Source organism: Heterocephalus glaber, unplaced genomic scaffold (assembly GCF_053883595.1).
Source record: "Heterocephalus glaber isolate CG9 unplaced genomic scaffold, H.glaber_assembly_v1.0 deba00001719, whole genome shotgun sequence".
NCBI classification, from domain to species: domain Eukaryota; kingdom Metazoa; phylum Chordata; class Mammalia; order Rodentia; family Bathyergidae; genus Heterocephalus; species Heterocephalus glaber.
This window is the reverse complement of record NW_028258432.1, coordinates 2,322,922-2,341,688: the sequence shown is the minus strand read 5'-3', so window position 1 is coordinate 2,341,688 and position 18,767 is coordinate 2,322,922. Positions and strand designations below refer to the sequence as shown.

General features: G+C 37.3%; 1 protein-coding gene across 12 annotated transcripts in view; it reads right to left on the bottom strand.

Annotated features, from left to right (window-relative positions):
- The window catches only part of Ift88 (intraflagellar transport 88), a 132,045-nt gene extending 113,881 nt beyond the window's left edge, over positions 1 to 18,164 (bottom strand). For 7 of the 12 annotated variants that reach the window (XR_002386189.2, XM_013075877.3, XM_087199408.1 and 4 more), the window contains exons 1-3: positions 18,003 to 18,150; positions 12,796 to 12,891; positions 7,378 to 7,440 (exon numbers count right to left, since the gene is read on the bottom strand). Coding sequence is in view for 11 of the 12 variants with exons in the window: in XM_013075877.3 (XP_012931331.1) it covers positions 7,378 to 7,440; positions 12,796 to 12,885 (153 nt within the window). In the remaining variant the exon portion in view is untranslated. Of the gene's footprint in view, positions 1 to 7,377; positions 7,441 to 12,795; positions 12,892 to 18,002 lie in introns of all 12 variants that reach the window. The other 5 variants (XM_087199409.1, XM_087199407.1, XM_087199404.1 and 2 more) reach the window with 4 other exon arrangements.
- Positions 18,165 to 18,767: the final 603 nt, after the last annotated feature.

The window sequence follows — 18,767 nt, the reverse complement described above, 5'->3', positions numbered from 1 at the left end:
TGTAGATTTTGTTTTCTAAGAATAATCAGAACAGATAATCAGAACATTTTTACGTCTGGAAATTAAGAAATATAGTACTAAATAATACATGGGTCAAAGAAGGAATCATCATGCAAATCAGCAAATATTTTGAATGGAATAATAACAAAGCACATCATTTGAGGGAAAATATGTATCTGCTAACTTTGTAGGCAAACAGATGTCTCAAGTATAGACATGAGCACAAAAAGCTGCTTGGTCAAACCTAATCACTGGTTCTTTGCCTTTTCATGGGAATGAACTTTAATTTTATATATATACATATTGCAATGCTTACACCTCATGTTTGAGAAGGTTGGCTCTAGGTCTCAGAAAAGGCTAGAATGGAAGGAAATGGGTCTCAGCAACTTCTTCCATGATAACAAATTGAGGGGAAGAGATTGTTTTTTAAAACTACTATCTAATGACTGGATCTGGGACTTTTGTTCTTCGATGGCAGCGCAGCACTGAACAGGTCCTCCACTATCTTTTCCTTTTGTCACCTTTCATCCTCACTGCAATGCCTCCCTCCTGTATCTAAAGGTCTCAAGATGCTTTAATATTCAAGCCTGAATATATTTTCTAAACAGCTGCTTCTGATTGTCCCAACTCATGGTAATTAACCTCTCTTTTGTGACCCTATAGTAATTTATACTGTACTATTTTTTTACAATTATTATGCTTTGTAATATCTGTTTGGGTCTATTTTATTTTCCTTTGGAGGATCTTAAGCCCCTTAGGAGATAGTTATAATTTTATCTTGTGAACCTATTATCTTTCATCTAAAACTTATGAACCTTTTTCCCACTTAATATGTAAGGTGTGATGAAAATGTCATTCAACAGTGGATCAAGAGACCTCCACTGTATCTTAGTTACAGAGGCCTTGTCTCCAGGCTTCAGCTTCCTCATCTATGAAACAAAGATCTCTGAAGTCACTTCTAAAGATCATTGAAGGACCAGCATGGCAAAATCAGCACCTGCTATCTGATACCTGAAATCATTAAACTGAAGACAAGTTCACTAATTTATTAATTTATTCAGTGAAAGCTTAAGGAGCATATATAGCAAACATGAAAAAGAGCAATGTGTGATACAATGTCTTCAAAAAGCTCTTGGTCACACCACTAGACTAGTGGAAAAAACCCATTATCTACAGTTTTTCTTTCCATAATGAAGGTGACCTGAAAACTAAAATACCAGCTGTGGGATGGGTAGTCAAGAATTAGCTTTACCCAAACTGGATGTGGTGGCACACTCAGAGGCTGAAGCAAGAGGAGGGTGAGTTCAAGCCCAGCCTGGGCAACTTAGTGAGACCCTGTCTTTAAATTAAAAAAAAAAAGTAGGGGGATGTAGATCAGTGTAAAGGCCCTGGTTCCAACGCAGTGATAGAGACAGAGAGAGAGAGAGAGAGAGAGAGAGAGAGAGAGAGAGAGAGAGAGAGAATGAGAATTAACTTTACTCAGACAGGCCTGTCCTTTTCCCTTGGCTCATAGGAGGTGACCTCTAGAGCCCTAGAAAGGCTTGCTTGATAGGAGTGTCTCTATTTGCCTGGAGGCTTTGATCACTAACCACTAGTGTGAACCTCTGAGGGGAGACTGAAGGGCACTGAACCCCAGTAAAAACTCTGGATATCAGCGTCTTTGGTGGATTTCCTTGGTTGGCAATACTCTGAGTGCTGTAATACACAGGAGCTTTCACCCCTGGCTCCACAGAATGAACAACCAAAAGCTCAATGTGTGGCCCACTGTCAAACTCTGACCGTATGTCTCCTCCATTGGCAGATTTTAACCCGTATCCTGCCCTTGTGATAAACTTGGAATACAGTAGCTTTCAGTGAGTTCTGTGAGTCTCTCCAGAGAATTATTAAACCTGAGGGAGCTTCTGATCTTGTTTGCTGTGAGAAGCAAGCATGGTCTTGTAACAGTCTAATAGAGGACTGTGTTTTCTACCTGTATAGCTGGATAAACTCACTGTAGGTAGCCAGGCTAAGTTAAGCTGCACTAAATGAGATGGGCAAGTTACTCACAAGATTCTTTCCATGTTAAGTGGTTTAACACGCATCATTCACTTTTGCTAAATAAGAATGTGTGGCAGGGAGGAAGTGACAAATTGAGGGAAGATGGAAGCAGGAGGACATCTCATCTAAAAGCAGAGGACTCGTGCATCAGGGTTTTTAAAACTTGGCATTCTTAACCTCTGCCTAACTCTTTATTGTAAAGGGCGGGCCTGTGCATTGTAGGATATTTAGCAGCATCCATGGCTGCTGCCCACCAGATATCAGTAGCATTCACCCAAGTTGTAACAAAGCAAAAATATCTCCAAATGTTACCAGTTGGACCTGGAGGTGGGGGTGGGCACAAATGCTCCCAGCTGAAAACTATACTATAATAATATTAGGTAGGGAGGAGCAGTTTTTTAAAAAGGCATACTAGACATAGACATTAGGGGGGAAACTTTCTATACTTCACAATTTTATTTAGTCCCAACCTTGTTTATTTTCAACTATAAAAGAAGGCTGCCATATTTTATGCCCCATGGAAAGCATATTTCTATGCTTTGCATGACAAATATAAAACTTTCAATAGTAATACTGGAAAAATATTCTAGCAATTTATGTACTGGTAAGATATTAATTAATGGAGAATCATTCATACAAGGTAAGAGTAATTTATGTATTAAGCCCCAATACTGAAGGGCATTGAACTCCAGTAAACACTGGATATCTGGATCTTTGGTGGATTTCTCTGGTCGGCAATACTCTGAATCATGTCCCTGCTGGCTCGATAGAGTAGACAATCAAAAGTTCCATGTGTGGACCACTGTCAAACTCCAAAGATATATCTCCTCCTTTGGCAGATTTTAACCTGTATCCTGCCTTTATTCTGATCTTTCAGGATCCGTATTTATGCTACTTATTAGAAGGGCAATATTTTTTTTTTTATTTTTTATTTTTGGTACTGGGGATCAAACTCGGGACCTTGCGCTTGTGAGGCAGGAGCCGGAACCACTGAGCTAAATCCCCAGCCCAAGGCAATATTTTTAAAACAATGAATGTTCCTGGTAAAAAATATTCTGATGCTTTATATAAACAATATTTATATTTACAAGAACAAAAAGAAATACTTTGATCTAAAAATATTTGAAAATTCACTTATTGACCTCATAAATCTGTATAATCATTCCATGTGCAGTGGTTGTTTCAGAGCATGCAGGCCTGGCCCCCAGGAAGGCAATACTGGAAGGTACTAGGCTAGTACATTTGATCCTGGTAGGGGTCACAGGGGACACCTTCACAAGAGAATGCTGGTCTCCTGGAGTGAAGTCTCACAAAAGCAACTAATTACAAAAGCCTGAGCCTGGCCCCTAAGTCCCTCTCTGGTTCCTGTTCAAGATATGATACTTCCTCCCACACATGGCAGAGAATATGTGTGAGTAAATGCAAATGAACTGAAGTTATTTCCTGTATATTATCAGATCAAAGTGCAATCAAATTGAAGATCAATAGCAAAAGAAACCACAAGAACATCATAAACACTTGGAAATTGAACAACACACTTCTGAACAACCAATGGGTCACAGAGAAAATTAAAGAAGAAATCAGACAGTTTCTACAATTAAATGACAATCCCAATACAACATATCGGAATTTATGAGACACAATGAAAGCAGTCTTATGAGGGAAATTTATAGCAGTGAATACTCATATTAGGAAAACAGAGCACATTCAAATGAACAACCTAATGCTGAGCCTCAATTGTCTAAAAAAAGAAGACCAGAACAAACCCAAAGCTCATACAAGGGAGGAAATTATAAAGATCAGAGCAGAAATCAAAGCAATGGAGACTAAGAGAATGATACAAAAAAATCAACAAAACAAAGAGTTCTTTGAAAGAATAAACAAAATTGACAAACCCTTAGCCAACCTTATCAAAAAAATAAAGGCCCAAATCCATGCAACTAGAAATAATAATGGTGAAATTACAATACAACCAGCAGAAATCCAGAGGATCATCAATACTTACTTTGAGAGCCTCTACACCAATAAGATGGAAAACACAGAAGAAATGGACAGATTTCTAGATACATATGAATTACCAAAGTTGAATGAAGAAGACTTAAAAATTCTAAACAACCCAATATCAATCAATAAAATTGAAAATGTAATTAAAAACTTACCAACAAGGAAAAACCAGGGTGCTGACGGCTTCACTCTTTAATTCTATAAGACATTTAGAGAATAACTATTGCAACTACTATGTAAACTCTTCACTGAAATTTAAAGGGAAGCAATACTCCCAAATTCATTCCTGGAAGCAAGCATCACCTTGATCCCCAAAGCAGAGAAAGACCCACTGAAAAAGAGAACTATAGGCCAATCTCCCTAATGAACATACATGCAAAAATCCTCAATAAGATACCGGCAAACACAGTGCAGAAGATCATCAAGTTCATACAGCCTGAGCAACTGGGATTCATCCCAGGAATTCAGAGATGGTTCAACATATGCAAATCAATAAATGTAATACAGTACAATAATAGAGCCAAGAACAAAAATCATATGATCATCTCAACAGACACAGAAAAAGTATTCCACAAAATTCAACACCCATTCATGATAAAAACCCTACAGAAAATTGGAATAGGCGATCTTTATCTCAACCTGATAAAAGCCATCTATGAAAAACCAACAGCCAATATCATACTAAATGGTCAAAAACTGAAATCCATCACACTAAAATCAAGAACAAAAGAAGGATGTCCACTATCACCACTCCTGTTCAATATAGTTTTGGAAACACTGGTCATAGCAATTAGACAAGAGAAAGAAATAAAAGGAATAAATATAGGAAACAAAGGAGTTAAATTGTCATTATCTGCAGATGACAGGATACTCTACGCAGAAGACACCAAGAACTCCACCCAAAGTCTTCTAGGCTTAATAACCAAATTCAGTAGGGTAGCTGGATACAAGGTCAGCACACAAATATCAATAACCTTCCTGTACATGAACAACAGACTCACTGAGGGAGGAACTAGAGAAACAACACTTTTCACAATTGCATCCAAAAAAATGAAATACCTAGGAATCAACCTAACAAAAGAAATCAAAGACCTCTACTTTGAAAACTATAGCACTCTGAAAAAAGAGATTGAAGAGGATATCTGAAAATGGAAAAACATCCCTTGCTCCTGGGTAGGAAGAAACAATATAGTGAAAATGGCCATACTTCCAAAACTGCTATATAGATTCAATGCAATCCCAATTGAAATTCCAAAAGCATAATTCACAGGCCTTGAGAAAACAATCTGAAAATTCATTTGGAACAAGAAGAGACCTAGAATAGCAAAAGCAATTCTAGGCAACAGAGACATGGCAGGGGGTATCACAATCCCCAACTTGAAACTATACTACAAAGCTACTGTGATTAAAAACAGCTTGGTACTGGCAGAGAAACAGACCCGAGGATCAGTGGAACAAATCAGAAGATGAAGAAACAACTCCATACACACTCAGACACCTCATCTTTGACAAAAGAGCCAAATACCCCCACTGGAGGAAAGATAGCCTCTTTAATAAATGGTGCTGGAAAAACTAGGTTTCAACTTGCCAAAGATTAAAACTAGACTCATGTCTGTCACCATGCACTAAACTAAAATCAAAATGGATCAAAGATCTAAATATTAAAACAGAAACACTAAACCAGCTGGAAGAGAAGTTAGGTAGATCTCTTGAAGACATTGGTGTAGGAAAAGATTTCACGAAAAAAACCTCAGTCACACGTGAACTAGCACAAAGAATCAATAACTGGAATCTCATCTTATTAAAAAGCTTCTGCAGAGCAAGAGAAACCACCAGCAGTGTGAAGAGACAACCCACAATGTGGGAAAAAATTTTCACCTGCTGTTCCTCAGACAAAGGTTTACTATCTAGAATCTATAAAGAATTTTAAAAAATCAGACCTTGCAAATTTAAAGACCGAATCCAAAAATGGGCATCTGAAATGAACAGACATTTCTCAGACAAAAAAGTAGAAACAGCAAATAAACATATGAAAAAACGTTCAACATCACTGGTCATTCGAGATGTACAAATGAAAACAATACTGAGATTCCACCTCACCCCAGAAAGAATGGCTGCTATCAAGAAATCAACCAATAACAAATGCTGATGGGGTTGTGGGGAAAAAGGAATCCTTCTCCACTGTTGGTGGGAGTGTAGACTGGTGAAACCACTGTGGAAATCAGTATGGAGATACCTCAAAAAACTAGGATTAGAGGTTCCATTTGACCCAGCTATTTTCTTGCTGGGTATCCCCCCAAAAGAATTAAAAAGAATCATACTACAGTGATATATGTGCACCCATGTTCATAGCAGCACAGTTTGTAACAGCTAAAACTTGACAACTGCCCAATTGCCTGTTTTTTTTATAAAATAGAGTACTACTCAGCCATAAAAAATGAGAAACACCATATAAATGAGAAACATTTATAGCTAAATGGATGCACATTGAGGCTGTTCTCTTAAGTGAAATAAATAGGACACACGTGTAAATACCGAGTAGTTTTTCTGGTGTTAGAACCTGAAGGTGTATATAAGGATCAAAATGTATACTAGATAATGTGAAATACGAAGAAAAGGTTCAAAAGGGAAGGGGAAGTGGGAGGGGTAGGGGAAAGGAAAGAAGGGAAAGGAATAACTATGAGAAAAGGAAAAAATGGAAACAAAGTTTTTGTAAATAGTGAATGGTGGAGGGGTTGGGTGGAGGGGTTGACAGGAGGGAAGGGGAATGGGGATTAAAGATAAGAACCAAGATATATCACGTAATGGTTCAAATTCCCAATGATGAATGTGATCATATTGTATACCTAAAATGTTCCAACAAACTTAATTAAAAAAAAAAATGACCCAACCTCCAGAATGGGAGAAAATATTAGCAAATCATATATCTGAAAAGACATTGACATCTAAAATATATTAAGAACTCCTACAACTCAGCAATAAAAGTATTCAGTAACAGACGAGTGGACAGACAACATGTGTGCACACATACAACAGAAACTTTAAAAAGGAGAACATCCTGTAGCATGCTACAATATTGATAAAACTTGAGGACATGAGACTAAGTGAAATATGTCAGTCACAAAAAGATAAATAGTCTGTGAGGATCGAGGGAAAGGCAGATCATGAGCTATTGTCTAATGGGTACAGAGTTTCAGACTTACAAGATGAAAGAGTTCTGAAGGTCTGTTTCACAACAGTGTGAATGTACTTAACACTAATGAATGGACACTTAAAATGGTTAAAATGGTAAACCGTATATGTTGTTTATCCAATTTTTTTTTCAATTTCACTTACTGGAGGTCTTCTGCCATGACTAGTCCTCACTGCTTGCTGAAAACCTGTATCATTCTCCAATTCCTAAAATGAAAACCCAAATTTCAAAATCAAGCAAGAATTGGGAAAAAAATGTTTAAATACTTCAGTTTGGTATTCAAGATCCTCTATAATTCATCTTACCCCAAATGCAGATTTCTGGATTGGGACTCAAGTATTCTTGTCCTCAAATCTCCCCCCAAACATCAAGGCTCCTTTCTCCCTAAGGAAGAGAACTGACTATGCTGCTCACTTTTAAAGCAAATGTATTTACTACTGTTCAAATGGATGGTATCATAACACATAATTAAAAGATCAAGTATACAAGGATAAGGCCTTTTTTCTCTTTTTCTTCCTCGTAGCTAATGCAGCAAGAAAACGGATTCATAGTTCTCCTCTCTCCTTTCCTCTCCACCCCCACAGTCTTTCCCTCCTCTCTTTTCCCATGTGCTGAGATTTACCTGAGAAACCTGCAGGACAGAAAAGGCCACATTCTCTACAAGGAAGCAAACTCTTTTGTCCATCTCTACTTTCTGAAGTGAAAAAAAAACCTTTTCATCTCACTGCAGAGGTAGAGTCTGGAAAAACTGGAACTAATCTAGGCAAACACAAGGCCCACCAAGTCCAACTACTATAGGCAGCTAAGTTAGATAAAAATTAATATACAGTTAGAGGGGGTCTGGGTTGTCAAGGAAGTCAGCCAAAACAATAAAGACATCAGAATTGTCACTGGAAGCACATCTGAAAAAGACCAGGCCTCAAGATAAAGATGAAATGACCAGTCCTACATGCCTCCTTAAGTCATAAGCAGTAATTTGGAATTATTCTATAATTGGCATCACCTGGTCCAGTAAAGTCCAGATAGACATAAGTCACCCAGGTGGGTGACCAAAGCATCCGGACCCATCCCTTCCCAAAATGCTTTTTGTCCTTCCATGTACCCTTCCTATATGACCTGCTTCTCTATTGGGTCAATATTAGCTAAGTGGCTATACTTGTAATCTTATTGGTTGATTATAGTTTGACCCACATTGTACTCATATCGTGATTTTGTATCCACCTCATGATTTTGCCCTATAAAACATTCTTTGACAGGGCCGGGGATTTAGCTCAGTGGTTTTGCCGCCTGCCTTGCAAGCGCAAGGACCTGAGTTCAATCCCCAATACCAAAAAAAAAACCAAACAAAAAAAACATTCTTTGAGAAGCAGCCTTGGTGGCAACCCACTTTCAGGTCCCCTCCTGTCTCTTCTCAATAAATTTTTCCTACTCTTAACCTTCATTGTCCCTTAGAATTCATTCTTAAATTCTGGGGGACATGAACTTGGTGTATCTGACATCTAGCAGGTTGGGGGTTATATTTTCCCCATATCACAACTGGCACTGTCATTTGGAACCAAAGTCTCAACTGAAATGAAAGTTATTTAGCTTTGCTAATTCTTGTCCTGCACAGTATTTGTATTTCCCCTCAGGAAATTAAAGGAGCATTAGTCAAGGGCAGAAAAATAAATGTTGCTGGGTTTCTAGAATCAAAAGATGCTCTCTAAAAGGCACTCAAGCTTACCAACTGCCAATCTTCTACCCAGCCTTCATTTCCTACTTCTAGAACACACATTCTAGCTCTAACTCTCCAGACAAACACTAAATGCAGTGTTCACACTTTATTTCCTTCTACTTCTCACAAAGTATGCTTCCTGGTACGTGTGGATGTTGTGATTTGATATGCTGATATGTGGTATAATATATGTCTTACTCTTTCTCATTGCTGAGACAAAATAACCGACACTCAAAGTGAAAGGAGGAAAGGTTTATTTCAGCTCACAGTTTGCAGAGGTTTCAGTCCCTACTTGACTGGCTACGAGGCAAGTTGGCATGGTAGAGCAGCATGGCAGAGGAGAAACAGTTCATGGCAGGCAGAAGGCAGCAAAAGCATCAAAGCAGCAAGGAAGGACAAGCGACACCAGCAACAGCCCTCTGTCTTTTATATTATATTCCTTAGGGTGGGTAGCACTCATGTCCTTAATCCTATCATCACATTTTGAATTAATCCTAGCATCACATCCTTGATCCCAGCAGCACAGACCTTTAATCACAGCATCACATACTCTAAATCCATCCACCTCTGAAAAGCCCCACACATGACTGCATGAAGCTTTGGGAGAACATCTAGACAAAATACCCCAGAGATTCATATAATGGAGGCTTGGTCTTCAGTGTGGCAGTGACAAGAATCAGGAACCCTTAAGAACTGGAGGTACCGGGAGATAATTAGGCCACTGGAGGCACTACTCTTTGAAGGGATTACTGCTGGTGTTTTGGAGTTAGTTGCTGAGAGTATGGGTCGTTAAAGAAGAGCAAAACTGGCTCCTCTACATTCTCTGGCTTCTTGTCTCACCATATGATTTGTGAGGGAGTTCATATGAACCCCCACCATGGTGCCATTTACCATGCCAGGACACAGCCAAGGGGCCCTCATCAGAGGATGAACAGATGGAGTGGCCTGAGTTCAGACTATTAGCCTCCCAAAATATGAGTTCAGTAAATGTCTTTTCTTTATGAAATTCACAGCCTCAGGTATTTTGTTACAGCAATAGGAAATGGACCAAATACTTGCCAAGTATTATAAAATAAATAATACATATAAAATAGTCACTATCAATTAACTTTGTAAAGTCTGAAGATAATGAAAATAAAATGTTCAAATAACTAGAATGTTAATTCAGTGCACTTTAAACATGACTATTATACACAAGCATTCTTTAACTTTTACTTTATCTTTCATACCAGCTACATAAAATTAAGTAAGTATAAAATTCTCAGCAATAAAAACTGGGGAGTTTCATTTGAAGTATAAAGCCAAAGACAACCTCCAGGATAATTGACTATACAGTACTTCTACTTTGGCAAATGTTTTGGCAAAAGGATGTGCTCTAAGATTCTAAGCTATTAGTAAAATTTCATTAATTAGCTCAGTCAGTGCTAACTAAATAACAAACTAAAAAGCATGGTCAATAAATTCTCTAATTTCAAACTCCAAACACAACTTCTTGTGAATTTTTCTTCATGCCTTGGTTAACAAATTCCATATTTTATGAACATCTGAAGCAATAGTTTCAAGTAATTAAATCATACATAGAACATATTATTACAGCTAATTAAGATAAAAGAAAACCAAGGATAAATCATGTAATTTATTTTTGGATCTGATACCCTGTATATTGCTTCAAATTAAATCATGAAGTCACACTGTGACAACCTGAGATGGTAGGAGGTTTCTTTGGTGCTTTAAAAATGATCATCTTCATGATCCATTAATTTCACCGTGGGACTCTATCCTAAAAGTGTTTAATCAAAATATAAAAATTATTCATGCAACAATTGTTTATTGCAATGTTTCTACAATTGCAGAAAACGATAAAATAATCTATGAGAAAATACTTCCGATTGACATATTTTCAGTATTATGCAGCCATTAAATTATATTTATTTAAATATTTAGCATCATAAGACACTGCTTATGATGTAGTTGAATGTAAAATAGAAAAGTAAATGCTAGTTCAATCCTAAATATGATAAAAAAAGAAAAGTATAGAAATACACAAAAGAAAGACAAAAATGTAAACAGGAGTTATTTCTGAGTGATGCCAAGTTTGTTTTCAACTGTAAGCAAGTATTCTACAACTGGGAGAACAGGGAGGTTTCAATGGTGTATGATCCACTTTCTCATCACTGGTACTAAATACTCATCTCTCACAACTTAAAGGACTAGATGTTTATTTTGGCTCATGTTTTAGAGGTTTCATTCCATGGTCAGCTGGCTCCAAGGTAGAAATATCCTGGTGGAAGGGTGTGGTGGAAAAAAGCTGCTTAGTTCATGGTGACTAGGAAGCAGAAGAGGAGAACAGTATCAGAGAGAAAGGGCCCAGGGACCAGACAGTATCCAAGGTCACATCTCCATTACCTACCCAGACACACCCATAAGTGTGCTCCACCAATCCCCTGGGTGACTCCCAAGCCAATCAAGTTGCACAATCAAGCTTATCCATCACAAATGGTTTTATTAATTTATGCTAACTTCAGAAAATGCTTATGCTATAATGCAAATTTTAGAAAGAAGACTACATATCATATCTGCATGTGTGTGTTTGTATGTAGGAAGGACCTGTGTATATTAAGACAAGAGAAAACAGTAAAATATGTGGTTATACATCCAGTGTAGGTGATCTCTGGGTAACAGGATCTGTTACTTCATTTCTATTTTCTTCCAATGATCTACATGTTTTAAATTTTCTGCTAATAATTGGTATCATCTAGATTTTTATTTCATATAAAATAAGTGACTAGTTTCTGTTTCTTTATAGGTCTCAAATCCACAGATCACTGCTTTATTTTAGAGAAAAACACACTTTAAAAATTACTAAAAGCCATTTGAAAAACTCTAGAATAGAATGAGATTTCCTAAAGTCCTATAAATGCTAGTTGTTTTTATATACTTGCAAATACATTAACACTTTCATCCTTACTTTTGCTCACACTAGTATAAAGTAACTTCTTGTTTTGCTTTGCTTTTTTTTACAATTGAGAAACTAAAACTTTCAAGAGATAGAAATAGATCTAAAATATTCAAATTTGTCTTAGTAACAGTTTGAAATTATTATACCATTAAGTATTAAGCAGATAGATATTTATTGACAAAAATGTAACATTTATGGAAGAGCAAACTCAGATTACTTTTAGGGTGGGTAGCACTCACACCAGTGTGGGCCTTCCCATTGTCTATTTCCAGAACTATACCAAACCAGCCAGTGGACTAATTTAGTAACCTAAAACCCTTAAATCCAGCATCACACACTCTATATCCAGCCACCTCTGAAAAGCCCCACCTATGACTGCATGAAGCCTTTGGGGGACATCTAGACACAGCCATAAGAAGCACTGAGTTAATGATTACCTCTGAGTAGTGATGGTTTCTATGACTCTGATTTTTTTTATACTCATATCTCTATTTCCTATTTTTCCTATAAAATACTTATATAACTTAAGTAGAAGAAAAATAATTCCATGGCATTTCAAACACAGAGCACTAACAACCCAGCATTAGAAATCCTCAGGTGATCTAAGTTTTATCTTACACATTCATATAGCTATCACTGAAGAATTCAAGTATACAACTCATCTTAATACAGTAACATACCCTTTCTCATGATCTTTCATTCAGTTGCATTTCTACTGTTGGTTAGAGTCTTCACTAATAGTATTTTTCTAGGCTTCTGAATCAGCTTATTTAATTTTAAGCATAAAAAAGCAGAGAACCATCAAATCTAGTCTTCATGAATCAGCTGAGCTGGTTGACAAAAAAACCAATGAAAAAAACAACTAGATTTTTTTTTTTTTTTTTTTACCTCGGTATCATAGGTTGGGTTGTAGTCATTATATCCAGAATAAAGATCATCTTCATCAGTCTCTGGAGCCAGGTGCACATTTTGCATCATTTGTACCTATGAAAAATCAGCAGTGTGAATATGTTCTTGGTATAAGAAATAATTCTTTTTTTCTTTAGTGTTGGGGATTTAACCAAAGACCTTACACATGCTAAGCATACTACTGAACTACACCCCAGTCCCCAGAAATAATTCCTTATTCAAAAAAAGTATAATGAACAATCTTTCTGGTCAAACTTAGTATGGTTTCAATTTTTTTCAAATTCTCAAAATTAAATATCAAAACATCCATTAGTGCCATTATTTCATATTCCGTCCATATCTTCTACACTGAAAGAATGGTGACATGCACTGAAAGAAGAGGACAGTTCGTTACCCTGATTTTCATGAAGCTTAGTACAAAGTGCAGAGGAAATATATGTAAATCAATTAAAATGCAAGGAAAAAACAGTATGCCCCCATCATAATTGGTAAAATTAAAAAGATCAACAATATATAATGTCAGCAAGGATGCTAGGCAATTGGAATACTCATACATTGTTGGTGGAGTCCAAAATGGTACAATTTTGCAAAAAGATCTGGTAGTTTCATAAAATTAACCCTTTATCTGAGAGGAATAAAAATGTATGTTTATAAAGATTTGTGTAACAATGTTTATACCAGTTTATTCATAAACCCAAAAATTAGAAACAGACCAGGTGTCCATCAGATGAAGAGATAGACAAAATGTTGGTTATTTATACAATGAATTGTTGTTTACATTATTTGGCAATAAAAAGAATGCACTGATGACATACGTAATGTGAATAGTCTTAACTAGGACCAGTGACAGAAACCTTACATAAATTAGTGCATTGTTTCATTTCTATTAAGTTCTAGAACAGGCAAAAATAATCTATGATAGAAAGCAATCAGAACAGTGGTTGTTTCTTGAATATAGTCGAGGTCAAATGAAAAAGGGCATGAGAATTTTCTGGGGTGATGATAAATGTTCTATTATCTTGTCACACAAGCATGCACATGTGAAAACTCAAAAAATATATACTTGGGATTTCTGCTTTTCTTTGTAAATTTTATTTCAAAAGAAAAACTGTGAAAAAATATTGAACTATACTTAATATGCATTACTTTACTTGAGAATCTGGGAAGGAGACCCAGAAGTGTCATTCAAATCCAGTTAGTATTTTAGGCAATTTGGGGGATGAGAAGTGGGAGAAGGCTAGTTAGCTAGAAAAAAAGAGTAGTTTTGAACTACATACTTTGTTCTTTAAAGCCTGTACCACTTTAGGTGTGTCAGTAAATTGAGAAAATTTCATTTAATCTCATTATACCAATAATCATAATACCAAATATATGTGGCTTCTCAGAACCTTTAAAAAGTACATATATATATATATACACAGTAATAGTTATTACTTTTTTGAGACATGATTTACATTCTATCAAATTTTCCCTTTCTATTAGCATATTCACATAGTGTGGAACCATCACCAGAACACTTTCTTCATCCCATAAACAGACTTGAGGTCATTAGCAGTCACTCTCCTTAGCCATTTCTCCTTAGCCCCTGGCTCCCACTAACCTAATTTCTGCATTTATGATTTGCCAGCTCTGGACATTTCACATACATGAAATCACATACTAGGTGGCCTCTTGTATCTGGCCTCTATCATTTAGCATGTTTCCAAAGTTCTTTCATGATGGTATATGTATCATGACTGCATTCATTTTTATAGCTGAATAATAACTCAACATTTTGCTTCATTTGTTTATTAGTTAATGGACATTTGGGCTGGCTCTACTTTTTTGGGTTTTATGAGTAACACTTCTATAAACATGTGTGCAAATTTTTGTATGAATATATTTTCAATTATTTCGGTATACACCTAGTAATGGAATTGCTGGCTCATATGGTAACTTTATAACTTTTGGAGGAGCTGCCAGACTATTTTTCCAAGTGGTGGCAATATTTTACATCCCATCAGCAATGTATGAAGTTTCCAATTCATCTATGTTCTAGTTACCACTTGTTATTGTCCCTCTCTGTTTGTCTGTTATTTTGTGTGTGTTTTTTTGCAGGACCATGATCAGGTACTCAGGACCATCAACTTAGGACCATGTACTTGCAAGGCAGGCATGGTGCCACTGAGCTAATCCTCGGCATGTCCCTCTTTTTGAGTGAGTTACTCCAATGGGTGTGCATTATCTCAGTGTGATACTGATTTTCATTTTTCTGATGACTAGTGATGTTGAGCATCTTTTTAATATGCTTATTTGCCATTTGTGTATCTCTTTGGAGAAGTATCTGTTCATTTTCTTTACCCTAGTTTTTTGCTTTTGTTTTTATTTTTTGTGGTACTGGAGACTGAATCCAAGGCCTTAGCACCAAGCTATATACCCACCCCATCCTTTTTTTTTTTTGAGACAAAGTCTCACTAAGTTACTAAGTCCCTCAGGCAGGATGGGCTCAAACTTGCAATCCTCCTGCCTCTATTTCCCAGAGTGCTTACCGGCATGCAACACAACACCCAGCTTCTCTGCCCATTTTTAAAACTTGGGTTGTCTCATATGGGCTATAATAATCCTTACTATCCTGGATAGTAGAACTTATCATATATATACTATACTTATTTTCTTCCATTCTGTGCAGTCTTTTCAAAGTCTAAAGTTTTTAATTTTGATGATATATAATTTATCTATTTTTTCTTTGGTGGCTTATATTCATGGTTTTATATACAAGAAAAAATTGCCTAAACCAAGGTTAAGAAAATGTACACTTATGTTTTCTTCTAAGAGTTTTGATTTTAGCTCTTACAATTAGGTAATTTGATCCATTCTAAGTTAAATTCCATTACTCGTTGAAGATGAAAATTCACTACAAATGAGAACAGATGTCAATCATATAGAAATGATCAGTCAGAAATACTTCCAAAAGATATTAAGTAATTGGCAGGAGATGTGTAAAGTATTTTACATTAAAAGTTTTAACTCAGACAATACAAGAGACTCTCCTTATCCATGATTTCACACTCTGTGGTTTCAGTCACCTGTGGTTAACCACAATCCAAAATAATAAATGGAAAATTCCATAAATAAATAATTCATAAATTTTAAATTACATCCATTCTGAGTAGCATAAAATATAATAAGCTTCTGTTATATCCCATATACAATACAAATCATCCCTCTGTCCAGCATATCCATGCCCTGTGAGTAGCCATCTTGCTTATCAGGTCAACTGTGGCAGTATCACAGTGTTTGTGTTCAAGTAACCTTTATTTTACTTATTAATGGCCTTAAAGCCCAAGAACAGTAATGTCAGAAATTCAGACATACCAATAAGAAGACATAAATGCTTCCTTTAAGTATTAAGTCACATCATTAAAGAAGGGTGAATACAATAATATATTTTGAGAGACAGATTCCCATAACTTTTATTATAGTATTGTTATAATTGTTCTATTTTATTATGTATTGTTAATCTTTTACAGTGTCTGATGTAAGTTTTATCATAGATAAGTACATACAGGGAAAAAAACCATATATACGTAATTCAGTGTTACCTGAGGTTTCAGGCATGTGCAGGGGGTCTACAAATACATACTCTGCGGATAAGAGGAGACTACTGACTTAAACTGGTGTTTTTCAAACATGCATCAGACACCTAAGGGCTTGTTAAATTCAGATTGCTGCTCCTAGCCACCAGTGTTTCTGATTCGTAAGTCTTGAGTGGGAGAGATTATCACCCCATTTTTCCTTTAAAATATGAGTTTTTAATAAGTTCCACAGTGATGCTGATACTGCTGGTCTCTGGACCACATCATGAAAATCTCTATGTTAAACAAGAACTTTTTGACTATGAGCCTTATTTAAATCAGTCTAGCTTATATGTAAGTCATAAAAACAAGCAACTTTTAAAATAAGAGATCCTTTCTGCTAGATTGTAACAGGATTGAAAAAAAAAAACCTATACCTGGAAGAGACTTCAACTGAACAGATATTTAGTTGAATATACTAATTTTAAAGATAAGAAAAGCAAGTTTAGCCAAGATGAAGGGAATTACCCATGGTTAACAATCATGTATGGTAGAACAAATACTAATAATTTCTAGCTTCTCCAAGCAATTTCAAAATCAGCTTACATACATAACAAGCTCCTATTACGGAAATAATTTAGGGATGTCACATCAGTGTAAATCAAATATGTATTGGTAAAATTTTTAAGTGTTGAAGTTTTTTTTAGTGTGCTCTTCTGTGATGGAGAATCTACTTTCAACATGCCTACTGTAGTTACTTAAACGCTCACAACCAATCAGTCTGGTAAAAGGAAAAGTGGAATTTTAGGCTTAGAATCTTGGGAAACTAGTACAGTTGGCCCTCCCTTTCCCTGGATTCAACTAACTGCAAATTTTAAATTTGGGGGGGAAATTACACCCTACTAGACATACACAGACTATTTCTTGTCATTATTTCCTAAGCTATTCTGTGTCACAACTATTTAAAAAGCATTTACATTGTGTTGATTATTATAAGTAATCTAGAGCCTATTTAAAGTATCTGGGAGGACTGCATAGGTCATATGCAAATACTGTATCACTTTACAGGAGACTTCAGCATCTGTAAACTTTGGTATCCGTGAGGGGGAGTTGTGTGTGTCCTGGAATCAAATTTCCAGGGGAAGGGGTGGGGAACGCTACTTAGTGTCATTGGATTTTTTTTTTATCTTTGTATGACTAAAACTGTGCTTTATGCATTCTTCTGTGTACTTTTACCTTTTATGAAGCAATTTTAAATGCCTGCCTTTACAGAAGATTTGAAGAGGAATGGTCGGTTTATCTGCTGTGAAATTCAGCAGGTGGTGCAAGGGTCTCAAAGGATTGGGAACTCCTAAACAGAACCTCAATGCCCATCGCTTTAGGGGAAACAGGAACACTGAGAGCCAGCCAAGGAACCGAGGAGTGCAAACCAACGCCCGCTTTTGCGACACAGACGTGGGCACCCCCTGGCCCCCTGCAGCCAGTGGAGAGAAAGGGGCGGTGGGCGGGCAGAGTCCCTTCGCGGCCTCCCACCCTGGGCGGCGGGCCGAAGGGGGCCCACGGCGGGACGGGCTCGGACACGGCCGCGAGGACCCCCGAGGCGCTCCGACCCGGCCCGAGCCCTTCTCCTACCTCGAGCTGAGGGGAGCGGGGTGACCGCGAGTCGAGCCCAGGAGATAGATACCCGGTGTTGATGCGGATCTACTGAGGATCCACAAGCCAAAGCGCGCCGCGAGCCGTTGCCAAGCGCTAGCCAAGGAAGCCGCTCCCATAGTCCCCCGCGCGGGGGCGGGTGGGGCCGGAAGTTTGGGAGCCTTCGGGAGCGTGGCGGAAAGGGCTCGCGAGGGGCCGAGAGGGCGGTGTTCGCGGAGCGAGAAGGACCGGTGGGGAGCTGACTCCTTGAGAGCCCCGGAAAGCCGACGACCGAATGGTGATACCTGAGTGACTGTGAAATAGGAAATCTCTCAGAACCACCTCACTTACCTTGCTCACCTCGGGACGGGAGCTTGTGTTCTATGTGACCACTGAAAAGAATTTCATTCGTCACCCTATAAAATTATTCTGAGAAGACACTTGTTGGGAAGTCCCGGCATTTTGTGTCCCAACTCCACCCAGTGCACACTTTTATTGTGCTCTTAAAGGTGTGTCTGTTTTCTGCAGAGAAAGGGTGAGAGCCTCAGGAGGCAGGGACAGAACCGTTGTAACCCAAGCACCTAGAACCTGGGTCATTGCAAAGCTTAATAAGTATAATGTGAACTAAGAATGAAAGTCATAATTATTTCATTTCTCGTTAAATTTTGTCTTAGTTTTTACAGGTAAATTGTGGGAGTAGACAAGAAGTCTAAGGCACCAATGATTAATGAGTTTTTAAAATTAAGTTTTGTTGAGGGGGTGCCC